This window comes from Fusarium poae, chromosome 1 (assembly GCF_019609905.1).
Source record: "Fusarium poae strain DAOMC 252244 chromosome 1, whole genome shotgun sequence".
Classification (NCBI taxonomy): domain Eukaryota; kingdom Fungi; phylum Ascomycota; class Sordariomycetes; order Hypocreales; family Nectriaceae; genus Fusarium; species Fusarium poae.
In genome coordinates, this window is record NC_058399.1 from 6074418 (window position 1) to 6098625 (window position 24208).

At 42.9% G+C, this 24208-nt stretch overlaps 6 protein-coding genes across 6 annotated transcripts; 2 read left to right on the forward strand and 4 right to left on the reverse strand.

Annotated features, from left to right (window-relative positions):
- Positions 1-5519: 5519 nt before the first annotated feature.
- On the reverse strand, positions 5520-7400 carry FPOAC1_001971 (uncharacterized protein; the record flags this gene model as incomplete). The annotated part of the gene is made up of 2 exons (XM_044846558.1): positions 5520-6244; positions 6290-7400. 2 exons carry the CDS (start codon positions 7398-7400, stop codon positions 5520-5522), a joined length of 1836 nt encoding a protein of 611 aa, XP_044712474.1.
- Positions 7401-9727: 2327 nt separating this feature from the next.
- FPOAC1_001972 (uncharacterized protein) lies at positions 9728-11993 on the forward strand (the record flags this gene model as incomplete). The annotated part of the gene is made up of 9 exons (XM_044846559.1): positions 9728-9907; positions 9963-10052; positions 10104-10200; positions 10255-10348; positions 10401-10752; positions 10802-10911; positions 10959-11439; positions 11495-11619; positions 11669-11993. The coding sequence occupies 9 exons, from the start codon at positions 9728-9730 to the stop codon at positions 11991-11993; spliced, it is 1854 nt and encodes a 617-aa protein (XP_044712475.1).
- Positions 11994-12435: 442 nt separating this feature from the next.
- Positions 12436-16596, reverse strand: FPOAC1_001973 (uncharacterized protein; the record flags this gene model as incomplete). Its single annotated transcript, XM_044846560.1, has 4 exons — positions 12436-13380; positions 13438-13451; positions 14234-16235; positions 16303-16596. The coding sequence occupies 4 exons, from the start codon at positions 16594-16596 to the stop codon at positions 12436-12438; spliced, it is 3255 nt and encodes a 1084-aa protein (XP_044712476.1).
- Positions 16597-17614: 1018 nt separating this feature from the next.
- On the forward strand, positions 17615-19292 carry FPOAC1_001974 (uncharacterized protein; the record flags this gene model as incomplete). The annotated part of the gene is made up of 3 exons (XM_044846561.1): positions 17615-17979; positions 18033-18164; positions 18212-19292. 3 exons carry the CDS (start codon positions 17615-17617, stop codon positions 19290-19292), a joined length of 1578 nt encoding a protein of 525 aa, XP_044712477.1.
- Positions 19293-19764: 472 nt separating this feature from the next.
- FPOAC1_001975 (uncharacterized protein) lies at positions 19765-20382 on the reverse strand (the record flags this gene model as incomplete). Its single annotated transcript, XM_044846562.1, has 1 exon — positions 19765-20382. The coding sequence occupies one exon, from the start codon at positions 20380-20382 to the stop codon at positions 19765-19767; it is 618 nt and encodes a 205-aa protein (XP_044712478.1).
- A 1675-nt stretch (positions 20383-22057) lies between these two features.
- On the reverse strand, positions 22058-23908 carry FPOAC1_001976 (uncharacterized protein; the record flags this gene model as incomplete). Its single annotated transcript, XM_044846563.1, has 1 exon — positions 22058-23908. One exon carries the CDS (start codon positions 23906-23908, stop codon positions 22058-22060), a length of 1851 nt encoding a protein of 616 aa, XP_044712479.1.
- Positions 23909-24208: the final 300 nt, after the last annotated feature.

A 24208-nucleotide genomic window follows, 5' to 3' on the forward strand; every position in this document is an offset into this window, starting at 1 on the left:
AAAAGGTATTTATCTTAATAAAATAAGGCTAATATATTATATCTTATAATATACTATTTAATATTATTAACTTTAGCTTAATAAAACTATACTATATATAATAAAGAACTTTTAATAATAATTTACTACTTAAAGGTATAATTAATAGAATTAAAAAAGGCCTTTTAACTTTTTATTATACTTATAGACTATAAAAACCTAAAGTATTTTATAAAAATATATAAGATTTTAAAGTATTAAATATATTAAATAAACTTTTTATTTTAATTTAATTTCTACTTTTAATATAGGCTTAAAAAGAATATCTTTTAGCTTAATACTTTATTTTAATAAGAGTAAAATAATAAAGAAATTATAATTTAATAAAAATAAATCTTAAAATTAATATTAATCTTTTAACTTATAATAATTACCTAGTTAATATTTAATATAAGCTAATAGAAAATAAATTTAATTAATTAAATATTACTATAAGATTAATTAATCTTTTTTAATTTATATTTATAAAACCTATAAGACTAAGCTATTTTATATTACCTTAAGTATATAGCTTAATTTAAAGCTATATAATAATAAGAATAAAGATTCTCTAAAGAAGTAAAAATAAATAAATAAGTTTAAGATTACTTTATTAATAAAGCTAGCTTATTATAATATTAAAAGTAAACCTAGCTTTTATTATAAGAACTATTAATTATAATAATTATTTAAAAAGTCTATAATTTACTAACCTTAAGCTACTTTAAAAAGAATTTAACTTTCTAGATTATTAATAAAGATTATTATTAAAATAGTATATTATAAGATATAATAAGATTTTATTATAATTACTATTATTAAAGAGCTTATAAAAGCTATTAAAAATAATAAGAATTATTTTAATCCTTATTAATCTTAAATTATTATTTTACTTAAATCTTTATAAACTTTATAATTAATTTCTCTAGAGAAATAAATATTATATTAATATTCTTATTAATTATTATAAACTATCTATTAAAGTATATATAGCTTAAGGCCTTAATTACTATTATAGCTAAAGCTTATATATTATAATTTTAAGACTATTAATAGAGATTTTATAGCTTTTTAAAGAGTATTATTATAAATTAAAGTTTAAACTAATTAAGAAAGTTTTAAATTAAATTATATTATTTAATAAGTATAAAATAACTCTTATTTACTTTATATTACCTTTAAACTAATAGAGATATAAAGTAAGCTAATTAAAAAGTATAAATAATTCTTTATATTATTATTTCTTTTATATAATTTAATTAGCTAGATTACTTATTAATAATATAATAAGCCTTAAATAATTATATATTATTAATTATTAGATTTAGCTTTAATTATTTACTCTATAGGTTTAATTTTAATATTATATAATACCTTAAGGGATATTAAGAAAGTTATACTTTAGCTAAAGATAAAGTAGCTATATTTATTATATATTTATATAATAGTCTTAATTTAGCTTAAATAGTAATTATATTCTAGTAATAAAAAGTTAAAGATATATAAAACTATATATAATAAGCTATAAAATATTTTTAAATAAGTAATTAAGTTTAATTAGACTTATATAATATTAAAATTAATTATTTAAATAAAAAGCTTAATTAGATTATATAAAAATATATTATAGTAAGTATATTAAATAAATTAAATATTATATTAAATATATTAAAAACCTTTATTTAACTTTCTATATTAACTTTATAGAATATATAGCCTTTAACTTATTATTATCTTAAAATATAATTAATTTATATTTAAGACTATAATTAATATTTAAAGATAAAAAGCTAAAACTAAAAAAGAAAAATAAATATTAAGTTAAAGAAATATTAATAGCCTATAATACCTTAAGGTAAAATAAAAAGAAATAAATATTAATAAAGTAATTAAATTAAATAGAATTAATATAGTAATCTTTAAAAGACTTTATAGATATAGTAATATTAAATAGGTTTAAAAAATAATAAAAAAATATCTTAATTTATAATAAATTATAATAAGCCTAGAAATAGTATAAAAGTATATAAACTATATATAAGGGAATAAAACTATATAAAAATAATAAAATCTAAGAAAAAACTAAATAAAGACTAAATAAGAATTAAAGCTAAATAGAAGCTTACTTATATTTATAATTACTATTACCTTAGCTAAAAAAAGAAAAATAATATTAATTATCTTAATAGCTATTTTAATAATTATCTTAATTATAAAACTTAATTATAAATTAATTAAAAAGTAAAAAAATATTAATAATTTCCTTTTAATTAAAAGTAATAATAGCTTAAATTAATTTTACTTAAGTAATAGTTTTAATAATAAGATTATATAGAAAAAAGTTAATTTTAATATTAAAGGCCTATATAATAAATAAAAAATAATTAAAAGTAATAACTATTTATTAATTAATAAAAAAAGAATTATTATTATTATAGTAAAAAGAATTAAGATTAAAGCTTAAGGGAATTAAAGTAATAGTAAAAATAAAGTAATAAATTAAGATATTAAAAAAATAAGAATTAAAAGTAAAAAAGTCTTATTTTTCTTTAAAAAAAAAGCTTTAAGAGAAAAATAAGTAAAATAAGTAAATATAAATTAATTATAAGCTTATTTTATTATTTAATAAAACTATATAATTTAATAGAAAAATTTAAATTAAAGGATAATCTTCTTAGACCCTTTTTTATCTTTATTAAGGCTAGGCTAATAAAAAGTAAAAATAGCCTTATTATTCTTTTTAATATTAATTAAAATATATTAAATATAATAAAATATAATAAATATAGTAAATAAATAATACTCTTAATAATATTTAAATTAATAATATATATATTAAATATAGAAAATATATAACTTAAGGTTATAAGCTAGGTCTTTCCTAGAGGTAATAAAGTAAATAATATACTTATTATAAGGCTAAATAATATCTTTAAAGAGATTAAAGGCTTTATTATTAAAATTACTTTTTATAATAAAAATATCTATAGTTTATTTAATTTAATAATTACTTTTATAATTATAAGAGATATAAAGATTAATAAGATTATTACCTTTTTTATTATTAATAATAAGAGTTAAAAAAGAGATAAATATAAATATAATAAAGAAATCTATTATATTAAATTAATATAAAAAGTAAAAAAGATCTTATATAAAACTTTATAAAAAGTATATAAATAATAAAAAGAAAGAAAATTAAATAAAATAATCTATTATATTAAATTAATATAAAAAGTAAAAATATTTTATATAAAACTTTATAAAAAGTATATAAATATTAAAAAAAGAGAAAATTAAAAAAAAAAAAATAAATAAAAATCTTTATATAAAAATTAAATAAGGTTAATAAGAGTATAAAAAGTAAATTAAAAATAAATAAAAATATACTTAGAAAATAATAAATTATATAATAAAAAGTTAAAAAAAATAAAAAGAAATATAAAATAAAAAATAAAAAGATAATAAAAATAAATTACTTAAATAATAAATAAAATAATAAAATATATAATTAAAATAATAAATACTTTATATAAATAATTAAAATAATAAAATATAGGCCTTAATATAAAACTAGAATAATTTAATATAAACTTACTTTAAAATTTATTTAGCTTTACTATAAATTAATAATAAGTAAATTAAGCTTAATATTATATAATAAAGAAATAAAAAAAAACTATATTAAAGGCTTAAGCTTTAACTTAAGCCTAAGGCTAATTAAATAAGAAAGGATTATATAAAGAATTAAAAAAGACCTAGAGAAAAGACCTTAAGAAGAAAGTATAGAATTTCTATATATCTTTTTCTTTTTCTTTTTAAATCTAATAATACTATTATTAATATCTTAAAAGTAGCTACTTAAGAGCTAGTCCTTTATAATTAAGAAGATAGATAGCCTTGCTAAGGTTAAACTGGTAGCCTTTAACTATAAGCTCTACTTTTTATATATAAAAAGTAAGAAAGTAGAAATAATACTAGAGAGGCTATATAGGCTTAAGAAGAAGCTTATTAAAGGGCTAGCTATAGGTTTATTATATATATAAGAGGAATTCCTAGATAAAATTAATATATATAATAGTAGGCGCTTATATACTGACTAATTTAAATAGTTAGAAAGGCAAGTAGTGGTTATAATTAAGGCCTTTAAGTTATAGCTAGTAATAGGCAGTAGGCAAGGTTAGTAGTAATTTTATAAAGTCAAAGTTAATATTAATAAAGCCCAAAGCTAAAGGCTATCTCGGTATAAATTATCCAGCCATATAACCTTCTAACTCTGCTTTATGAGATTCCGTTAGTGTGTTATTAACTGGTTTATCAACTGGGACACATTAGGTATGATCTGACTAGCTAGTTTCAACCTGAATGCTTCAGTACCAGCAGTCCTTGAGCCAGAATTTGTGGCGTTGACGAATCTTCATCTATCCAGCTACCTATATATGCCACCTCTATAATATACAATTAGACATTTAACTAACCGTTGAACCGGTCAACACGCGTGGCAACAAGTCGTCGCCTTTCAACGTTGGTCCCTACGTGGCTGCGGATCTTAACGACCGTGCTTGAAGAAACGCTTCCGTTCGTCCGAGGTAGGTCACAACGTTCTATTGCGGAGTCACAACTAATCTTGGACATGGCGTCAGGGGTATGAGATAGTTTTCGTGTCTGCAGTGGCTTGTTAAGGGTCCTCTGGAATTGATCGGTGTCCGTTGAAGATTTTGTCTGCTGTCGATTCTTGGCGGAGTGTGCGTGCGTCGTATGATTTGATTTGATCCGAACGGAAGGATCAGGGCTTGATAGAAGTGTGGGGAAGGTGAATTCAGAGTCTGGTTTGCGGTGTTGATCCCATGCTAAGTGGGGCTCTAAAGTTGAGGTTATCGCGATGGTTGTTTTCTTGTGGATACTTGACTTCTCTGGTGTTGAGGACTATGAATACCAGTCTTTTTATAAGCGAGATTTACTTATTGATTATTGTGTGACTAATAATGGGTTCTTTTGGGTTTTGAATCACTCATCTAACAGTCTTCATGAACAACCATTTCTATCTCTTCCCAGTCGTTGTCGATACCGACAGTAACCAAGGACATCCAACCCAACCAGTAATTTGAAGCTTCGTATACCACGATCTTTTATGCACAGAAACTGTCCAAGGAGCATATTATTGAACAAATTTAGCTTTGAATTTCGGGACTATATAACGTTTATCATCTCATACAGCTATTTACTTAAACAGAAGCACTGCCATTACTATTCCCCTTTATCATCTCAAAAGGAAAAAAGAAATGCTTCTATCATCCAGACAAACTTTAACCTACAAGCCCCAAGCGCTATCCCTGCCTTGAAATTTCGCTCTTGCTAGAAAGGGTATCTTTCCCCCTGAAGAAGCCATCTGCTCTGTCTCTAACGAAGTGGCTTTAAAAAAGAGAGAAGAAACCGAAGCCCAGGTTGCTCGAACCAGCAGCATCCTTACTTCCCTTCTACAATCTAGATTCTCCAAAACCCTAAGGTTCTTCTTCAATCTGTTCAAGGGTATCCTCTTGTCTGACCCCTTCTATAACGTGGTAGTCCCAAACTGTGCCAAGCTGGAGACATTCGTTGACACAACCCTCGTCCTCCCACCACCACTTTTCTCCGGTGACAAAGTTGCCCCAGACTTCCATCCACAGCAAACGACCGATGATGCTTCTCACTTCAGCTTTGATTTCCCGTTCGGAGGGAGCTTTGTCAACGAACGGATCACTGTCGTCGACTTGGCTGCGGATGCTGGCTGAAACAGCATAGAACTTGGATGTTGTGAGAGTGCTGCCCTGGCCACGCAGACCCGCATCCCCCATCCAGTCTGGGAACAACTTGCTCGGGTTGGTGCATCTAAAGTGTCGCTCTAGATTGATCAGGAGATGTTCCTCGAGCCACGTTCGCATGCGGTGACCGAGTGTTCCCGCACAAGGGAGAGGGTCGATGAGAGTGAGATGCAGAGAGCCGCCAACTCGTAAGTACTTGCTAATGTTCTTGAGAACTCCAGGAATCTCTGTCGAAGGGCTGACAGAAGGAAGCGACAGCGAGTATACCGTCTCAAAAAGGTGCTTCTCGAGTGGAAGGGTTGAGGTCGACATGGATGGTACAAGAATCGGATGAACCTTGGAGAACTGCACAGTCGATAGAGCTTCTGCGGATAGATGGTGAACCTGCTTTGTCGGATGTAGAGCTGCAAGGTAAGCGGCGGCAACTAAATTCGTTAGTATTGTTATATCAAGTTCCTGTGGATACTCACTGTCGGATTCGTAGAGTGCCAGGATATTAAGATTGGCGGACTCATTCATCACACTGGAGGCATCAACGGGACTCGTCTTCTGCTCAATGTCCATGTGGCTAAGAATGGACAACATCCATCGCTTGAGTTCCATGTTCAACTCTGGATGGAGACTCTCATCGGTGACACTCCAGATTTCCTTGATGCGTGCAAGCACCGCAGCGGGACTTGCAGCAGCCATTTGGTTCACTTGACTCTTAAGAGCTTCGAATTCCATCTCACGGTTGGTTTCGACTTGGCTATCAGTCTGAGACTTTATCTCGACGTCTGTATCGGCTGCTGCCTGTCGCGCCTCCTCGGCTAGTCGATCGATGTACTCCCATTCCTCAGGCGGTCGCCATGAGTCCGGATCATTAGGCCGGAAGTTGATGATGATAGGTGCCTTTGGTGCTTTTGGAAGTCGAATGCTCGGTACAAGGCAGGGAATCGAGTCGCTTTGAAGTAGGGGAACTGGATAGTTTCTGCGACATGTCAGTGATGGCTTCTTTAGTTTCCCGTAGTGAACTTGCCCTTCTCCCACCGAGTCCGAAGGTGTGGCGGGATGATCAACGTCAGCCTCAGAAGAGACACGCATGTCGATAGACAACTCTGGTTTGTCAGACTCGGATCTTGGAGGAGTATGCGATGCTCCAGAATGCTTAATAACGTAAGACCCAGACTCTCGACGACTGCAAATATGTGCCTCGTCGATAGAGGCCGACGTAGATGTAGAGGCAGGGATGTTTGGCTTTTGTGCTCTCGAAACACCGAGAGAGACTTCAGACAGATTAGCCATTAGTGCCGAGCGATGATAGCTCCCCGAGTTTGAGCGGGAAGAGTGCTGGCTTGGGGTCAGAAGTCCCGTTTTGGTCTTGTCTCTGTTCTTTGCCTGTTTTCCATTTCGAGGTCGAAGGAAGCCAAAGCGAGACTCGGTAGATGATATGGTACTTGCAATGGATGCAGATCGTGGGATTGTGGAGGTGTCTTGTTCATTTTCTTTCTGCTTGGCTTTTTGTTCACGTTTCTTTTCTTTTCTGGCGCGATGCTCGCCGACGAGCTCACGGTCGGGGTCAGTCCAATATACGTCAAACATGACGTGGAGAAGCTAATTATCTTCACTGTTGTCTCTTCTTTCGGGGTCTATGCATAGGTTTTGAGGTGATCTTCTGAGGGTGAGTGTTGTGAAAGGTGTGCTTGCTCAGGCTGGTCGAGTGAACGAGGATATGGTGAGTAGCACCACAGGTGATGTTGTGAATATGATAGCAAGCACGTTTGTCGAGTAATTCAAAGGATTCTAAAACGGATAGCGAGGTTGAATTAATTAATCCCCTGGTATTCTGTACTCTGCGAGACAGAGAGGGGAGGGTATGAGGATGGAGGTGGTAATGAGTGCCGATGTAGAGGAGGAATGAAAGTTAGCAAAGGGAAATAAAGTGCCGAACACTTCCAGAACCTAGACTTGTAATTAGTAAAGAATTGCGTGCAACCAGCCTCTAGGGAAGTGCAAAGGTGTGAGAGAGCGCGAAGAGATGGGTGGGCGCTGTCACTTGCTGGGCACTGACAAAAGGTGCACCAAGCTGGCTCTTTGAGTGACAGCCAGTGCTTCTTTTGTCACTGTCAAGTTGGGTCAAATCAAGCAGGTATATATCAAGTGATTAAAAGCTCTAGTTTTTAGATCATTGATAATCAATCACAAGGGTTTCTTTATATATCTAGTCCCAAGTTGTTCTATCATACGTTTACAAATGTTATCAAATGGGCAATTATGTGTAAAGATGAAATGGATTACTGTGCTATAGGTTCTGATTAACTGCGGATTGAGGCTGAAATCCTATGTTGAGTATCATATGCGTCATTGAATCACCGTGATACAGCATCTAGGTTGACTGGCTATGCGAGCAAGGGTCGGTTGTAATTGAGGCCTATCAAGTGGTGAGCGTCGGAAAGATGATGGGTGCATTGACAGATAAACGTGTTATCCTTCCGACTGTGTCAACATGCACTGGACTGCGTGATGGTTGGATAGATCTCAGGTGTAGAGTAAATGCTCGAAACATGCTGGACAAGATGCTCAGATTTGTGCAAGTCGAAAGAAAGGATACAACATTACAGGCAGACTATAAGATAATTTACCAACTCATGATAAGAACTGAACCATTGCAATACAGGATTTGCCATCTTGTCATTTGTCATTGCATGATCGAGTGTCATTGTTCACCAGCATAACACAAATCTCGGCCAAAGTCATTCTCGGCCTTGTTCCCCCAGATCTAGCGCAAATCCAGCAACAACAGGTTCATTTCGGCTACAGACATACTGGGTATTGTATCACGTCGACATTATCCAACCATTTCTCTCGCCACCTTTGATACCCGACGCCGTCTCGCTTCATCAACTTCGGCGGGCTGCATAAGGTGAGACGAACACCTGGTTTGTGCGACCCGGGACTCGTGTACTCAATAGCACTTTGGGTAATAGACGTAGAGGGTCTAAGGGTGGTGATTTCGTTGAAAAGGTGCCTCTGGGTAGAATCTTCTGCGTTCAGGGGTAGGATGTAGTGTGGCCGGTCAAGTCAACATTCAGGCATGTCGTGTCAAAATGAATAGACTCACATATTTGCAGATTATAAATACATAGTGTCAGGTATCATATTAGATTTCTACACTAGTCACCCCAGTGTATACATGGTAGAGGTTGTTTGCTGCTGCATACCACAACAACGTTGTTCAAACACAAGACATGATTGACGCCATAAACAGGCCCTGCCTCCAAGCAAACATTTTAACGTATATATCTCCCTTTGTTTTGTTTTCCAAGGACAAAGCTTATGCTGTGCGTGTACTTGTACGCGGTGCATGTATGTATGTGTATGTGCGAGCATCCACCATCCCATCTTGCGCAACTCGCAAACTTGGACTCGAAGTTCGAGTCCTGTGATGCATACCTAGGTTAGTAGTTTTGTTACCATAGACCCGGTAAGAGGTTCTCTTTTTTTTATCAAGTTTTAGCTGCGGGGTCGAGGAAAGGAAGAGACAAAAGTATTTGCTGTTTGGCAGTGGCAGCAACTGTCAGGGAATTTGTTCATCAACCTCCAACTGTGATTCACCTACTTCTTTTCACTCTCTTTTCTCTTTACTACTTCACATCTGGTCTTGTTTAATATAATTCTCGGATTCTTGGACATCACCGCGAGAGGAATTCCTTTTTCCTCATCTCATCTGGTGTCACCTTTTATTTTACTCTTCAAGTGCGTTTATTGGCGTCACAAACAACCCAACCTCGTCACTCCTTTCTCTCTCCTCCACATTCACTCACTTCTTTTTCACATAATCATCCTCTCCATCTCTCTGTCAACCTTTTCCTGTCCTATCCTTGAATTATCTTTTGCGTCCCAAACCAACATCACAACAAGCCTCGGCGATGGCTACTTCACCTCCGCCTGTGCACGGCATGGTGCCTCCCCACGATGAGCAGTCTTTTGCTCAAGAAGAAGTTGGCCGCTCTCGCTTCTGCGGTTTTCGCGATTTTTTTGACTACCTTGATATCTACATCACCACCTCGCGTTTCGGTCATTTCTTTCGCCTCTCCGGCAGCGGTCACGTAAGAAACTCCCCTCTCCCCTAGGTAGACATCATCAACTGACCATTTTTTCAAGCCAGATGAGATTGCTGGGTCAACCTTTTTTAGAGAATGCCGGGCTGGCTTGACTACTTTTGCCACTATGGCATACATTATCGCCGTCAATGTATGCAAACCAGTCCAGCCCCTATGTTCAACCTTTGGCTAATTTTGATAGGCGGCACTGCTCCAACAAACTGGTGGTACTTGCGAATGCGACCTGGTAGACCGAAAGGCCTGTGACAAGATCGAGTCTTATATGGCTTGCAAAGAAGGTTGATATGCTCCAAATTCTTTGTCGCGTAGATCAAGACTAACTGGAGTGATAGATATACGTCGAGACATCATTACCGCTACCGCCGCCGTCTCAGGTATGGCGAGCTTCGCCTTCGGTCTCCTTACTAATCTCCCTGTTGCTATCGCGTAAGTCTTGTTCTCTTAAAACATCTCTCAGTCCATACTCACTCTTTGTTAGTCCTGGTATGGGTCTCAACGCCTACTTCACCTTTCAAGTCGTCGGATATAATGGAAGTGGTCCCATCTCGTACCGTCTTGCCCTTACAGCTGTCTTTGTCGAAGGTCTCATCTTCATTTTTCTTGCTCTTACAGGCATGCGTCAGTGGCTCGTCAAGCTCATTCCCGCTACCATCAAGACTGCTACAGGTGTTGGTATCGGGTTCTTCCTCACTGAAATCGGCCTCTCATACTCTGCTGGAATTGGTGCGATTACTGGTGGAGAGGCCACTCCCCTTACTCTTGCGGGCTGTCCTCAGGAGTTGTGGGACGAAAGAGGAGTATGTCAAGGAGGAGTAATGACAAGCCCCAAGGTGAGTCGAATGAGCTTCTGATTTAAGGCTCGTAAGCTAATCAGAGCAGCTCTGGATTGCAGTCTTCTGCGGCGGTATTGTCACAGCCTTTCTAATGGCGTTCCGCGTCAAGTATGCCCTCATCATCGGCATCTCCCTTGTCTCTGTCCTCTCTTGGCCGTACGTACTCCTTATTACCCTATCAACATCTTCTGACAAACACGCAGCCGCAACACTCCATTCACCTTCTTCCCTCATGATGCAGATGGAGACCGCCGATTTGACTTCTTCAAACAGGTCGTTGTCTGGCATCCGATCGAGAGAACTCTGAACGCACTTGATTGGAACTTTGGCGGCTCAGTCTCCCATTTCGCTCTCGCCTTGTTCACGTTTCTTTACGTCGACATTATCGATGCTACCGCTACTCTCTACTCCATGGTTCGTTTCTGCGGTGTCGTCAACCCTCGCGATGGTGATTTTCCCCGTTCAACTCTGGCATACTGCACTGATGCCGCTTTCATCTCTGTTGGCGCCTTGTTGGGAAGTTCTCCTGTTACTGCCTTCATCGAGAGCGGCGCGGGTATCGCTGAAGGTGGAAGAACTGGCTTGACTGCGATGATGACTGGAATCTGCTTCATTGTGTCTGTTTTCTTTGCACCCATCTTCGCATCTGTCCCACCTTGGGCGACCGGCTGTACATTGATTCTGGTATGTTCCCTCTCAGCTCTTCCTTTACAAGTGACAGAACTAACGATATAAATAGGTTGGTTGCATGATGATTCGACAAATCACCCAGATCAACTGGCGATACATCGGCGATGTTCTCCCTTCTTTCGTGGTCATGACATTTATCCCTTTCAGCTACAGCGTAGCTTATGGCCTGATCGCGTAAGCTTTCCACGTCCTTCCCTCCTCATATGCGCTAATCTTTGATCAGTGGTGTTTTCGTTTATGCCGTTCTCAATGGCCTTGTTGGCATTGTCGTTCTTGTCTCTCGCGGCTACATCGAGCCCAGCGAGTACGACCTCAAGGAGTACTGGACCTGGAAAGGCTCTGGCCGTGCACCTTGGTTTATTCGCGCCATCCGACACCGCAGAAACGCAGAGGAAGACGATCAACCCACCGGATCCGAGCATGCAATGACTGACCTCAACTATGCCGAGCGCCGCGACCACAGTAGCTCCACTACAGCTGCGTCCGCTGCGTCTGCTGCCAAAGACGAGCCCCCTATGTCCCCTCCCCTCGATCGATGGGTACGCTAATCCAGGAAGAGATATTACTCACCCATGGCACTTCTATTCTCTGTGTTAACCATTTAGGAGAGGTAGTTCTTCAATTTTGGAATTGTAGGAAAGAACAGGACCTGCTTCTGGATGAGGACAACAGGGCGGTTGGCGATAATGCCCCAAAAAACAGTATATGAACGCAGTGCTGGTGTTAGCACGATCGAGAAACTCGGTGAAAAGGACAGGCTGCGTTCAGAAGAGGATAGATACTGAGATGTTATATGTCATGTAGAAACGTATGAAATGAGATATGAACTGTATATATCATTTTTCTGATTCCGTAAGGACATCGGGCTCTTGTCTTGGACGTTTAACCTCTATCATGAAATGTAAGCCATTAGCCTAGCCACAGTCGTTCATAAAACCTGGTCATATAACATGGTATCTCCGTCCCCTCATGACAGGCTCATTAAGTATTTCAAGCACCCATATCAACATCTCCATCTCCATCGCCGCCGCCGCCACCTCCTGTTCGACCTCTGTAAGCTTGCTCTGCATTCTTCCTCCTCTCCAAGCTCTCCTTTACCCACTTGTCACACGCGACATCACCACCCTCAGCGATCTTGCTACGCACAACACCCTTCATCACCTCACCCGCGAAACCAACAAAATTGTGTCTCCGCAGGGCATTCTCAAACATCCAGTCTCGGCGCTTGCGTTCTTCTCGTGCCAATAACTCTTCGTCGCCAAAGTCTCGCGCTCGCTGTCGCAGGTCCCGGCACATAGCGAGGAGGTTGAAGCGGATCTCAGTAGTATCGTAGCGGGCAATTCGGCGTTGTAGAACATCGACAACCTTGGTGGCAAAATCGTCAGAGGTGCAAGCACCGTGGGAAATGGGAGCGGGTTGCAGGCCGTCGAGCTCGTAGAGGGTGCCATTGATGGGCGTGTAAGCGATGAAATGGAACGCATCCTCCGCCTCTGCACCAGTCTTGTCCGTCTCATCGGCAAAGGGGCTGCTGCGAGCAAAGCTGTTGTGCACCTCCCGGATAAGGTCAGAGTTGCTGAGCGCCTCACCGCGGAATTCGGGTGGCAGTACCATGGTGAATTCTCTGAAGTCGCCCAGCTGCTCGCCTATCTCGACATCCTGCGTCTTGTTCAACAAGACACTAAGGAGGGCCTGTGTAGCACAAGCATTCTGGATCGTCTGTGCGGCAAAGAAGATGTTCTCGGAGGCATCGTGGTCGAAGGAGCCGTCGCGGGGTCCCTCGGGTGTCGCATATGGTTGATCGGTCGGGTACTTGAAGAGGAAAATCACGCCGTAGATGGGTTGCAGGGTGAGAAGCTCGGATGGGTCGAGGGTGAGGAGTTCTTCGAATTGGACGTCTTTGACACCAAGATTCTCGATGAGGGAGGTAAAAACACCCTATCGACTCTTTGTTAGTTTTTTGGAGATTTTAACAGTAAGAAGGTCGAACCATACCGCATCGGACTCAACTGTAATCGCTCAGGTTAGCATTTTGATATGTATAGGACGAGAAGAGAGACGAACTGGTATTCCATCCACCACTCATTGTGACGACGAGTGCAGCGTATCCAAAGATTCAGTTGCCTCCAAGGATTAGAAAACAGATGGTCGGAAGAATGATCACTTTGTTTTTGTTGGCGGAGTACGCAGTTCACTATGCGGGTGTCCTGGGGTATCGGTATTGTGTGAAAATGATGGTTAAAGTGAATGACGATCCTAAAGCTTCAAAGGCCAAACACGAAGCTCCAGGCCGCACGACGTCTGATATCATCCACCGGGCACTGATAAGATAAGAAATTCGAGGCAGCAACAAAGCTACGACACTGTCATCGTATTGTTAACATTCCTGCCTGGTACGTAATAATTCAATAAGATTTCAGTGGCATCAAGTCAAAATTATTAATTACTCGCTCCAAACCACCCGCTATGGCTGCTTGCTTTCCGGCCTTTGAAATATACCAGCATAAAAAGTAGACTAAACAGGCAAGCTCTCTAAAAAAGCGCTAGGAAGCTAATATAGCTATGAAGATCAACATGAGGGTGCGCCCGGCTGCCTTCTGGGACGAGTTTCCCTTTGAGAGAAACGAAAAAAAAGAAATGGCACCATCAACTCCAGTATTCCCCTTTGGCCCAGCGCCTAACATATCTGACACTGGCATAAACTTTTCCAGTCGTCTCACATCTCATATGAACACATGCAACACGTTTCAACTTAATACCTACAGGCGAACAAGTAATTCCCCGCGCTCACCATGGTGATTACCCTCCTGAACACCTTGCTCCCCTTGTAGTCTTTCATAGTCCTCTGGCGCCCTCTCCGCTTGATCTGTCTCAGTACCTGTAGTCGCTCCTTCGCCTTCGTTCTCAGCCGGGTTTTCGTTGTTTTCGTCATTTTGGGCCGCCGCCGCTGCTGCTATCTCGGCTTCTCTTGCTTCAGCTTCTGCGCGCTCCCTTTCAGCTCGCGCTGTTGCTTCCAGATTGGCGATGTGCCTTTCTGCGACACCTGGTGCAATACTTGCTAGGAACAAGAGACCAGCTCTTTCCAGACGTCTGACTTGAGAAAGAATCCAGTTCTCTGGACCTTGGTGCTGCTCCACAAGCCGCCTTGCCATCTCGGTAGGATTAGGGTTCGGTCTAGGCTGCGGGTTCTGCTGGTTACGCTGCTCTGGTGTGGCGGCACCATGATGAGGCCTTGGCTCCATGGGAATCAAGTTCTCTAGGTGTCGCCCAAGAGGTCGCCAAACGTGATCTGGTACTCCGTTGAAAACTCCGGTACTGAGCACAAAGATGAATACGGCGATCACAATAATACTAAGCCATCGAGACCAGCTCGCATCAGGAGAAGTGAAGAACCAGATGAATAATGCCAAACGGAATAGAAGCCAAATTTGTGGCCACAACTGCAGAAGTAATGGCGGAAGTGCTGCCATTGGTGGGTTGCCTCGATGCATCAAGGGGCCCATGAACGCCCCGGGCTCTGGTTCATGACCTTGATTGTGAACTTGACCTTGGCCCTGGTCCTGAGCCTGAGCCTGAGCCTGAGCCTGGCCCTGGGGTGCTTGTTCCTGCTGAGGCACAGGTTCTTGAGGTAAAGGCTGGAGGCGTTGTTGATTAACACGAAGAGGCTGTCCTTGTGGCTGAAACTGGCCCAAGTAATTCGCTACCACATGGGGACGAGGATGGTGATGATGGTGGTGGTGGTGGGGATACTGTCTCTGTTGCATCTGCTCAGTAGTAGCCTCCGCCGATGTACCAAGCATGGTTTGCCGCTGTTGCTGGAGTTGTTGAAGACTTGCTTGGGTTCTAAGACGTGGAGTGTAGTACGCCTCAGAACTGGTATTATTAAACAGCAAAGCTCTCGGTCCTTCAGGTGATGAGAGAATATATACCTCAGGCCCTTGCCTGGGTTGGGAACTTCGAGAGGCCGCAGTAGGAGCAAGTCGAGCAGAACCGGGCTCGGGGGTCGCCCGTCTGCTGGACATGACAGAGTACCCATGTGGGTGAAAAGGTGCCGGCGCTCCGGATTGTGTCAAGGGGCGGTTATGTAAAGAAGTGCTAGAAGCGCTCCGCTGCATTGCACTGGCCACTGCTGACGTAGCTTGGTTAATATCAGCACTTCGGATGATGTTATGTACGTCGGCTGGTGACATAGAGGCCGCGGTACCACCGCCCCCTTGTTGCACTCCTCCTCCAGTTCGTACAACCGTCTCGACTTGGTACGTGTGCCCGTTAGGTCCAATATGCTCGCGATATATGGTTTGGCCCGGGACTGGGGCTGGGCTTGCTCGACCGCTGCCGTCGCCTACTGGGACAGTCCCTAGGCTGTTGTCTCCAACACCGCGCATTCCCATCTGAGCTCTCGTGCGCTGATTCTGGTTAATAGCCCTTGTCATAGCCTCTCGTTGAATGTTATTCAGCCACTGAGTCATATTCTGGTGGTGATGTTGAAAGGCCGCAGCTTGCTCAGGGGTATGGGATGGAGAGGGCGACGGCATGCGTGGCTGAGGGAACGGGTTAGAAGTCGGAGGCATCGAATTTCGCCACGGCATCTGGTATGCTAAGCCATGGCCTTGGATATGTGGAGGTTGTGGCCGTGGAGGATTCGTTGGCGGGGCAGAAGCGGTTGGGCTGGGACCTGACGCTGGTGCTGAGACGGGAGCAGGAGGCGCAGAAGATGCGGGCGCGGCTGAGGATTGACTGTCTTGCACGTCGCGAATGACAAGGTGAATAGTCTGTTGCTCGGGGTTGCGAACCTATATCAAGGGAAAGCCAAACAGTCAGTTGGTTGATCCATAGTCAACGGTGTATATGTAAGCATACCACATCAGCGCCGAATATATCAAGCAAGGTGTCGGACTCGCGAACGATCGCGCGCCCGCGATGAATCAAGCGCTGGTTCTCATCGGCTGGGCGCAATGGAAGGGTCTGTCGGATCTTGTCCTTGAGCTGTTTGACCGTAGTGCTGGTAGCAAGATTGGGAAACAGCAGGGGTCGGGTCACGCCAACAGACGGTGACAAGACCTGTACGTTTACAGTTTGTCCATCAACTTCTGAAGGCGTGGTGGTGGTGGATTTATCGTCTTCAGGACGGGTCGCAGAAGGCATAGAAGCCATGATGATCAAGCTAGTGGCATGCCACACCCAGGTAAGCTAAAGGTGAATGAAGTAGTCCGAAATGTCGGAGTGAAGGAGCGGCGACCAAGAATGAAGGATGCGACGGATCGACGTCGAATAAACTATGGTTCAGGAACATATATATCGATAATTGATAACATGAAAGGTCGCCCCTAGGTCGTATGTGACTTGAGAAAAGGTAGCGACTTGTTGACTGACGTCGGTTTGTGTCGTCTTACTAACACTAAACGGGTCGCATGTCAAGGGAGAAGGTCTGGCGGCGAATGAAGCAAAGATGAGTACACGAGGTGATGCGCAACAAGTAAAAAGTAGATGCTGTAGAAGCTGTAGTAAGAGTCGGAGAAGGGTATGTGATTGTTGGCCCTGAAAAAAGCAATGACTTTGCGGAGAGAAAGGAGCGATAAATGGAAGTTGTGGTTCATCAACCTGGATAGTGGTCAGGGTGGCCTTTTGCCATTTGGGGTTCTATCCGTCGTACCTACCTCAGGTACCTAAGCTAAGCTTCTCAGGTACAGGTAACGCTGGTGCTTGAGCAATTGCGGTGTCGGTACGTACTCTTGTGTTCAGTTGGAGTTGCTCATCGCTGAGTTGGACTGTTTATTGGTCAAATCGGTCATCCAGTCTTACCCACACATATTCATCCCTTCCCACTCAAGCTTGTTCGAGAAGACACCCAAAAAGTACTGTACATTCTCGGCGGTCGGCGTCTTTTGCATCCGAGACCTACCACAGCCCACCTACCAAGAAGATGTGTGCGACTAACCGACTGGAAGCTTGAGCAAGTCGCAGACCATCGTCATCATTGGGTTTTGACGTCAACACCCGTCAAAAATCAAGGCGTCTCAATTCTCTTCCAGCGACTTCATCTGTCTCAATTAAACTCTTCTCCTTTACGACAGCCTACAACTCCCAAGTCGGCAGCGTTTGGTCGCTGTCGCTTGTTTCTGCCGCTATGGCGCCAACCCTTGGTCATGGCTCCTCCCAACTCGGCAGTCACATGCTCCGCAACTCATTCTATACCCACGGTCGTTATGCAACCTCTGGTTCGCCATCTGCTTCGCGACACATGCTCCAAGCCTTGACGAGATCGCGATGCCTATCACGGCCTTCGGCCTCTTCAATTCGAACCTTTGCCTCCAACTCGGGCAAGAGACCGAGATTCTCTCAGCGCCTTGGTGAGGCCATGCGCAACACCAAAATCCAATGGTACCAGATCCCTGTCGGTCTAGGTATTGGATTCCTCGGTCTCGTCCAATTTTATAAGGTCTCTTCTCGTGAGAAGGAGAGACATGAGATGGAAGATGGACAAGAGGGTAATAGGACGCCAAAAAAGCGTGCCAGAATTCGTCCTGATGGTCCCTGGTACATTGATGATTTCTGCCCCTATACCTCGGTCAATGCTTACTCGAATTTAGGCAAGTCCAGGTCATGTCAACTCTGCCCCTAAAAGCCATTTCTAGACTTTGGGGTCGATTCAATGAGTTGACTATTCCTTACTATCTTCGAGTTCCTGGTTTTAAGCTGTATTCCTGGATCTTTGGTGTCAAGTTTGTCCCCCGCCAATATTGTGGCAAACTCATGCTAACGAGCTCAGTCTTGACGAAGTCGCCGAACCCGATCTCCATGTTTATCCTAACCTCGCATCCTTTTTCTACCGTACTCTCAAGCCTGGTGCTCGGCCGCTCGACCAAGATCCTCATACTCTCGTTTGCCCCTCCGATGGCAAGGTCCTCCAATACGGTCAGATCCAAGGCGGTGACATCGAGCAAGTCAAGGGTATGACTTACAGCATCGACGCTCTCCTTGGAAAGAACACACCTCCTGCAAGCATTTCAGGTACTTCGGGCACTTCTACACCTGCGACTAGCCTAGCTTCCACCGACGTATCGGACGAGGAAGCCCTTATCAAGCAGGATGCGGAATTCGCTCAGGTCAATGGCATCTCATACACTCTTCCCGATCTCCTTTCCGGTACTGGAAAACGTGGTCCTTCAGTGAAGGATGAGTCCATGCCCGCATCTCCCGGTACAGTTTCTGAAGTTAGCGCTGAACTCGCTTTGGGTGAGCGACCTTGGTACGATGTTGTGTCACCAGATAAGACTACAGCCCTCTACTACGCAGTTATCTATCTGGCTCCTGGCGACTACCACCGTTTCCACTCTCCCACCAATTGGGTCGTCAACCGCCGTCGCCACTTCGCTGGAGAGCTTTACAGTGTATCTCCATATCTGCAACGAACCCTACCTGGTCTTTTTACTCTCAACGAGCGTGTAGTGCTTTTGGGTCGCTGGCGTTGGGGATTCTTCAGCTATGTGCCGGTCGGTGCAACCAACGTTGGTTCTATCGTCGTCAACTTTGATAAGGAACTGCGTACCAACAGCCTATTAACCGACACGGCAGCGGATCGGGCAGCTGAGGAGGCGGCCAGCAGGGGTGAAGTATATCAAGGATTTGCCGAAGCAACATACGAGGCGGCCAGCCCTATTCTGAGAGGCCATGCACTTCGACGCGGTGAGGAGATGGGTGGCTTCCAGCTGGGTAGTACTATCGTACTCGTATTTGAGGCACCTGCACACAAAGTGGGTGACAACAACGAGCACATCGGTTGGGACTGGGCGGTGGAGAAGGGGCAGCAGGTTAAGATGGGACAAGCTCTAGGAAGGGTGATTGAGTAAAGTAATGCATTCTGTATAAAGAACACAATTCGAGTTGAGCGTTTGGGTATGATGAGTTGAGATTTCAATCATTTCATGAAGAAATGAGATGCTCAAAGACAGTAGACTTCAATAATAAAATAATGATTTATTTTATTACTGAAGTCTACTGATTTTGAGCGTTTGGGTATTACATATACGTAATTGTATACCGTTGTATATAATGCATCAGCTTATGAAGCGTTTTCTATTTATCATAACTGTTAAAATGAGTATTTATCCAGATACGAAGTGTACCCGGTTTTCTTTCAAGAATTGTACATCACGAAAGCATCAATGACCAGGAACAGATTTTAGATGTTGATAACAATAGTATTGTTGTTACGTGAATGGTGAGCTTCTATACTCTATCTCTAAATGCTAACTGTTCGCTAAAAATGCAGGTTCCCATCCCCAGTCCAATTGACTTCTCGCAAGCTTTTTGTTATTATGTTTAAGCGCCAAAGACCTTGACACGCTCCTCAAGAGGAACATATGTCTTGGGGCCAGCCTCGCCCTCCTTGGCACCAAAGACGAGCTGAGCGTTGAGAGTCCAGGTGGAGGGGATCTTCCAGGTCTCAGCAACCTTCTCATCGATCAGAGGGTTGTAGTGCTGGAGGTTGGCACCGAGACCCTCAGCCTCGAGAGCGGTCCAGAGAAGGTACTGCTGGATAGCAGCGGACTGGACGGCCCAGGGCTCGAAACGATCAGCATAGATGGCAAATTTGCCCTGGAATGTCTGGATGGTGGTGTTGTCGACGTAGAAGAGAACAGTTCCGGCGGCAGCCTTGAAGCCAGAGACTCGCTGGGCAGTTGCCTCCCAGGACTCTGCGGGGACGATAGCGCGGAGGGCGTCAGATGTGATGTCCCAAAGCTTGTCGTGCTCAGCACCGTAGAGAACGACGACACGGTTGGTCTGGGAGTTGAAGGATGAGGGGCTCTCGAGGGTGGTCTGGTTGACGATCTCGGTGATGCGCTGGGTAGTAATGGGGAGGTTCTTGGAGAGAGCGTAGTGAGAGCGACGGTTCTTGGCCAGCTCGATGAGGGCGTTGGCAGAGAGTTTGGCGGCCATTGTGAGTGATGTTGAGGTTTGTAGTTGTAAAAAGGTAGATATAGGGTGGTATGTGTGCAAGTGAGTTGAGTGAGAAGCTATAGATGAGTAGGATGAGCAACGGGGAACTGGTCGAATATATAGCAATATCTCCCTCACATAACAAATCTTCATTAAGCTACGACCTACATATTTTGCCCCGCCCGGTATATTGAACCCCTCCATTAACAACTTTGGTCCCCAATCGCGCAAGAGAAAAACGACATCAGACCTTGCCGATTCTTTGCAATTACAACCCATTGACTAATGATGCGCCATCGGAATTGCATCAGTCAGTCAGGTACAAACTTATACTCATTGGGTTAGTCTGTTTGTCAGCCATCCGTTCGCACCTTTTTTACCTGCGCGCGCTAGGTCTTGTGGGATAGCATAAACATTATTCAGCCGGATATATGGCCTCAAAAAGGATAAGTGTCGGAAGTACTGAGGCTACCCTGAAGTGATCATGTTCTTTTTTTTCCCTCTTGTTTTCTAAGGACTTAGGGTTCATCAGGTATTGTCTGAGTTACAATAGTCATAAACCTAGTATAGTTCGTAAGATCTAGACTGCTAACTAGAATTTCGACACAAATATTATTGCGCCATATTCGTGTGATTGCACCAGTATGAAGTGGAGATCGCGTGTTATCAAATTCAGATATACATGCAACTCACCGCCATAGACGCTACATCGTCTACTGATATGTAGGCACGGGACTAGCACTCTGTTTAGAAATAGATAGAAACTCTACATGCAACAGCAACTCCAATAACCCAATTGTTATCCATGCGAACCATCGCTGATTGCTTGAACGGCCCCCCACCATTCTTGAAACAGACTTTTACTCCCGCATCCTGACTCATGTACATTCTGGGAACTCGGATAGAACATTGTTGGAATTTAACCCCGGATTTCCCTCATATTGGCTAGACCGCTAATATGATTTACAATACGCGCGCGCGAGAGATGGATAAAGCAAGCCGAACATATGTTCGGCTTACAAAACACGGCTTCGGACCCTTGCATGCCACATCCCATTGACAAGCGAGTGCCGAGCCTATCAGACTGGGTCAGTCGCCAGAAAGGGAAGTCTGGCGTCACGGACATCTACTTACCAAGGACCAAGGAGGGGAGGGATTGAACAAAACACCCATCTCGTCTATCTGGGAATGGCCCTCATCTGTGTATCCGTATCTAGCTACCATAGTGGACGGCAAGGATCTCTATATATTGCTCAATCTATATAGTAGTTGTTAATTGAAAAGTCTATCAAGTTTGCGACACGATGAAGATGGAGGAGTGCACTTAAATGTTTGATCAATTGGTTTTTTAAATTTTTAAATATCAAAAAGGGCGGGACAAGATGTGATAATCCGTATCCTGTCGCCAAGGGTATTTCCCGTAAAGGAAATAATAGTAGTCAATATACAATCCGCTCAAGATAGCCACCGAAACCCATAAACCTATAACGCCGTTACTATGCCCAATGCTTCTCATCTCGAATCAGAAAATGCCATATGCTATCCCTCTCTCTTGTGCAGCAGCCTTCTAATCTGTGTCGGCCGGCAGTTTTGAGTTTTGTTACAATGCCCTCACACCACCATTTCATCCGCTGTATAAAATAAATATATCCAAGCGTTTGCTCTGTTCCGTTGTTTACCATGTCTCGGAAATATACTTGCCCTCTTCCTTCTTGAGCTTCCAAAAGTTGCGAGCCTCCTCACGCTCCAGGTTGCCCTTTTCCATAGCCACATCGCAAAGGGCATCCTCGACGCCCTCACCCATACCCTTGCTGCTTCCGCACACAAAAATTCGGCCATCCAACGAGTTGATGATGTACCAGACCAGGTCAGACTGGTTCATAACCTCTTCTTGCACATACTTGCCGGTACCAACTCGGCTTTGAACGACACGCTTCACCTCCTCCTCATGAACGCCCCACTCACCACTGTAGATCTCATCCACCAATGAATCTCGGATACCTTGAAGGACCCAAACCTTGTTGGCACAGTTGGCCTGCTTGAGGCGGCGCTGGACGAAGCCACGGAAAGGGGCAATACCGACACCGGCACCGATCAGAAGCATAGGACCATCCGAGTTGAATTGCTTGGCCAGAGGATTGGCCATCAGACCCTTGAACATTGGGATGAATACTTGAGGGGAGCGTTCACCAGCAGCCTGGGCTCTCATAAACTTGTGGGCCTGTCGCTCGAAGAATCCAGATCCGACGCCGGCACGGCAGCCACGTCGCCAATCCATGGAGTCATGGACCGTGACAGCAATCTCGATCAAGCGGCGCTGAGCATGTTCTCGAAGGGTATATGATTCGGTAGGGTCGTTGGAAAGAGAGTAGAATCGCGGCATGAGCTGGGCCTGGACAGAGAGGAGTTGGTCCATAGGAGGATGAGAGCTGGGGAACGCGTTAAGGATTTGAGAGAGGGTGGTGTGGGGACCACCACGGAAGTCGGAGAAGATGCTGGCACCTTCATTAGAGCAGAGATACTCAAGGATCTTCTTCTCGTTAGGGGCGGTGGCATGCTCCGCGATGACACGGAGCAGCTCCTTAGTAGGAGCATAAGACTGAATGTCGGTGGTCCATGTAAGGAGCTCACGGCGTGTAGTGATGAGCTCGCGAGCCTTCTCGTCACCCCAGACAGTAGGCCAACGACCCTTGGTTGTCTTCATAAGAACAGGCTTGTCACGCTGGAAGCGTGGGATCATGAGAGCGTCAAGAATCTCATCAACCGAAATCTCGTCATTAGGGGCCATGACACCAATGGCGCCGCCAACCTTGAAGTCGAAGACTTCCTCAGGAGGGTAATCGGTAATATCGAGATCGAAGTGGAAGGTTCGCTTCTCGGCACCAGGCTTGGTGAGCTCACGAGTGTTGTGGATCTTGGCCGGGTACACGTTGTGGGGAGGATGAGGCTGGACGAATCGAGGAGGTTGAATGGTGGTATCGACACCCTCATAGCCAGGACCAGGAACCAAATAATGATTCTTGGAAGACGTGGACAAAGGGGAAGACTCAGAATTGGAATCAAGTGAGACGGCTGAGTCAGAAGGAGAAGAAGTCGGCCGAGGAATTGATGTGAAAAAGACAGTTTGCTCGGGCATAGGAATGATGCCAGTCAGGTCGGCAGGAATCTTCTCAAGTCGAAGTCCGAGTGACTTGAAAGCATCATTGTCAGGCAGAGGAACCTCCTCATACTCAACGTTATTTCGGTCGCTCATACAGCAAGCACCACCACAGCATCGGCCCATGTACTCAGCTGGTGTCTCACCAGTGATTCGCTGAATGTCTCGGGCATTTTGAGCAATCAGACGTGTAGATGCACGACGGCGGCGCTCGAGAGGGATGACTGGCTCTTCTTCTTGGGAGTCGGAATCGTCTGAGTAGGTTAGTGAAGGTGCAATTGAAGGAGCACCCTCGGCCATGATGAGTTCGTGTTGGGGTTGAGTGGCGGGGTTGACGATGCCGTCAATTCGAATAGCAGGAGTAGTCATGATGGGCCAAATATGTTTATGAGCGATCCGCTGGAAGTTGAGGTTGAGTATCCGAAGTGTCGGGTGTAGGTGTTGTTGAAAAGCTCTTCGCAACGAGTAAATTGTGACGGTATTCGCAGAAATAATATGTGGTTCGGTTTAGGCGACGTCAGGATTCAAATAGCATGACGATGCAGCAACAGACAGGGATTGTAAGTACAGTCGTCTGAGAGGTAGGTATAAGGTATTTGTAGGGTTCGTAAAGATTGATGACTTGCAGATGCAATTGACCGGTAAGAAACTGTTGTTTTGGGTTGTGAG